Source organism: Propithecus coquereli, unplaced genomic scaffold (assembly GCF_000956105.1).
Source record: "Propithecus coquereli isolate 6110/MARCELLA unplaced genomic scaffold, Pcoq_1.0 Scaffold3, whole genome shotgun sequence".
Lineage (NCBI taxonomy): Eukaryota > Metazoa > Chordata > Mammalia > Primates > Indriidae > Propithecus > Propithecus coquereli.
This window is the reverse complement of record NW_012148618.1, coordinates 19,439,010-19,440,397: the sequence shown is the minus strand read 5'-3', so window position 1 is coordinate 19,440,397 and position 1,388 is coordinate 19,439,010. Positions and strand designations below refer to the sequence as shown.

General features: G+C 39.0%; 1 protein-coding gene across 1 annotated transcript in view; it reads left to right on the top strand.

Annotated features, from left to right (window-relative positions):
- CEP152 (centrosomal protein 152kDa) overlaps positions 1-1,388 on the top strand; it is a 70,623-nt gene that overhangs the window by 15,883 nt on the left and 53,352 nt on the right. The window contains exon 7 of the mRNA XM_012649145.1: positions 925-1,230. Coding sequence (XP_012504599.1) covers positions 925-1,230 — 306 coding nt within the window. The remainder of the gene's footprint in view (positions 1-924; positions 1,231-1,388) is intronic.

The window sequence follows — 1,388 nt, the reverse complement described above, 5'->3', positions numbered from 1 at the left end:
AGTAGCCTAAATAAAAACATAAAGGGAACAGAATCATTAAGTGTATTATTTAATAGTTTCCTGTTGCTGCTATAACAGATGACCACAAATTTAGTGGCTTAAAACAACATAAATTTACCTCACAGTTCTGGAGGTCAGAAGTCTGATATGAATCTCACTAGGCTAAAATCAGAGTGTCAGCAGGGATGCATTGCTTTCTGGAGACTCTAGAGGAGAATCCATTTTCTTGATTTTTCTAGCTTCTAGAGGCCACTTGTGTTCCTTGGCTCATGGCCCATTTCCATCTTCAGAGCCAGCAATGGCTAGTTGAGTCTCACTTGTTCTGACTTTTCTGCCTCAGTTTTCCTCTGAAAACTGGCCCCACCAGTTATTGGGCCCATTTGGATAATCCAGGATCCTCTCCTTAATTTAAGTTCATCTATTAATAATTAGCAACTTTAATTCCATGTGCCATCTTAATTTTGCCTTGCCATGTAACATAACATAGTCACAGGTTTTGGATTAGGATGTGGGCATCTTTGGGAGGCCATTATTTTGCCTATAATACCAACTGTGCAGTTAGAGCTTTCAAAACTTTGTTTTTAGTAAGTGACCATTGGCAGGTTTCATCAGTCTTTGAAGGAACAGTTATCATTTTCCTATGACCTAACAATTGGGTTGCCCCACACTTTGCTCACAGAGCAATGCAAACAGCACTGGGGCCAATACAGTAGCAGCAGATTCCTTGCCTGAAACCCACATTGCCATCATGCGCAAAATCGTCTTTCACTCTCCTGGGGTAACTGCAAAATGTATTTTCTCAATGAATATTGTTTCCAACAACCATGGGCCTGTTGGGTCCTAGCTAGGGACATCTTAAGGAGCTTGAGCTATAATATGGAGAGACCTCTTCTTCGCTCTCATTAAAGCATGGTTGAGTTTTAGGATTAAAGTCCATGGAGAGCACAGAGTTAAAATACTGTAAACATGGATCTCCTGTGTGTGTTTACCAGATGATCAAGAAATGCAGAACAACTGAAATGGCTCTGGAAAGCTTGAAGCAGCAACTGGTGGACCTTCATCATTCTGAATCACTTCAACGAGCTAGAGAGCAGCATGAGAGCATTGTTATGGGCCTCACAAAAAAGTACGAAGAGCAAGTACTGTCCTTACAAAAGAATTTGGATGCTACAGTTACCGCACTTAAAGAACAGGTTGGAATGATTTCAAATGAGCAACTGTTATCAGCAAGTAAACTGATTATTATTATTTTTTTTGAAACCAACATTTTCTGGTTCATCATATAAAAATCATGGATATTTGTAGTAGGTGTTAGATTGTAAGTGAAACTTAAAAGCCAATGATTTTTTAATCTATGAATATGCCCTAAAAGTATGATTTTGGAAACT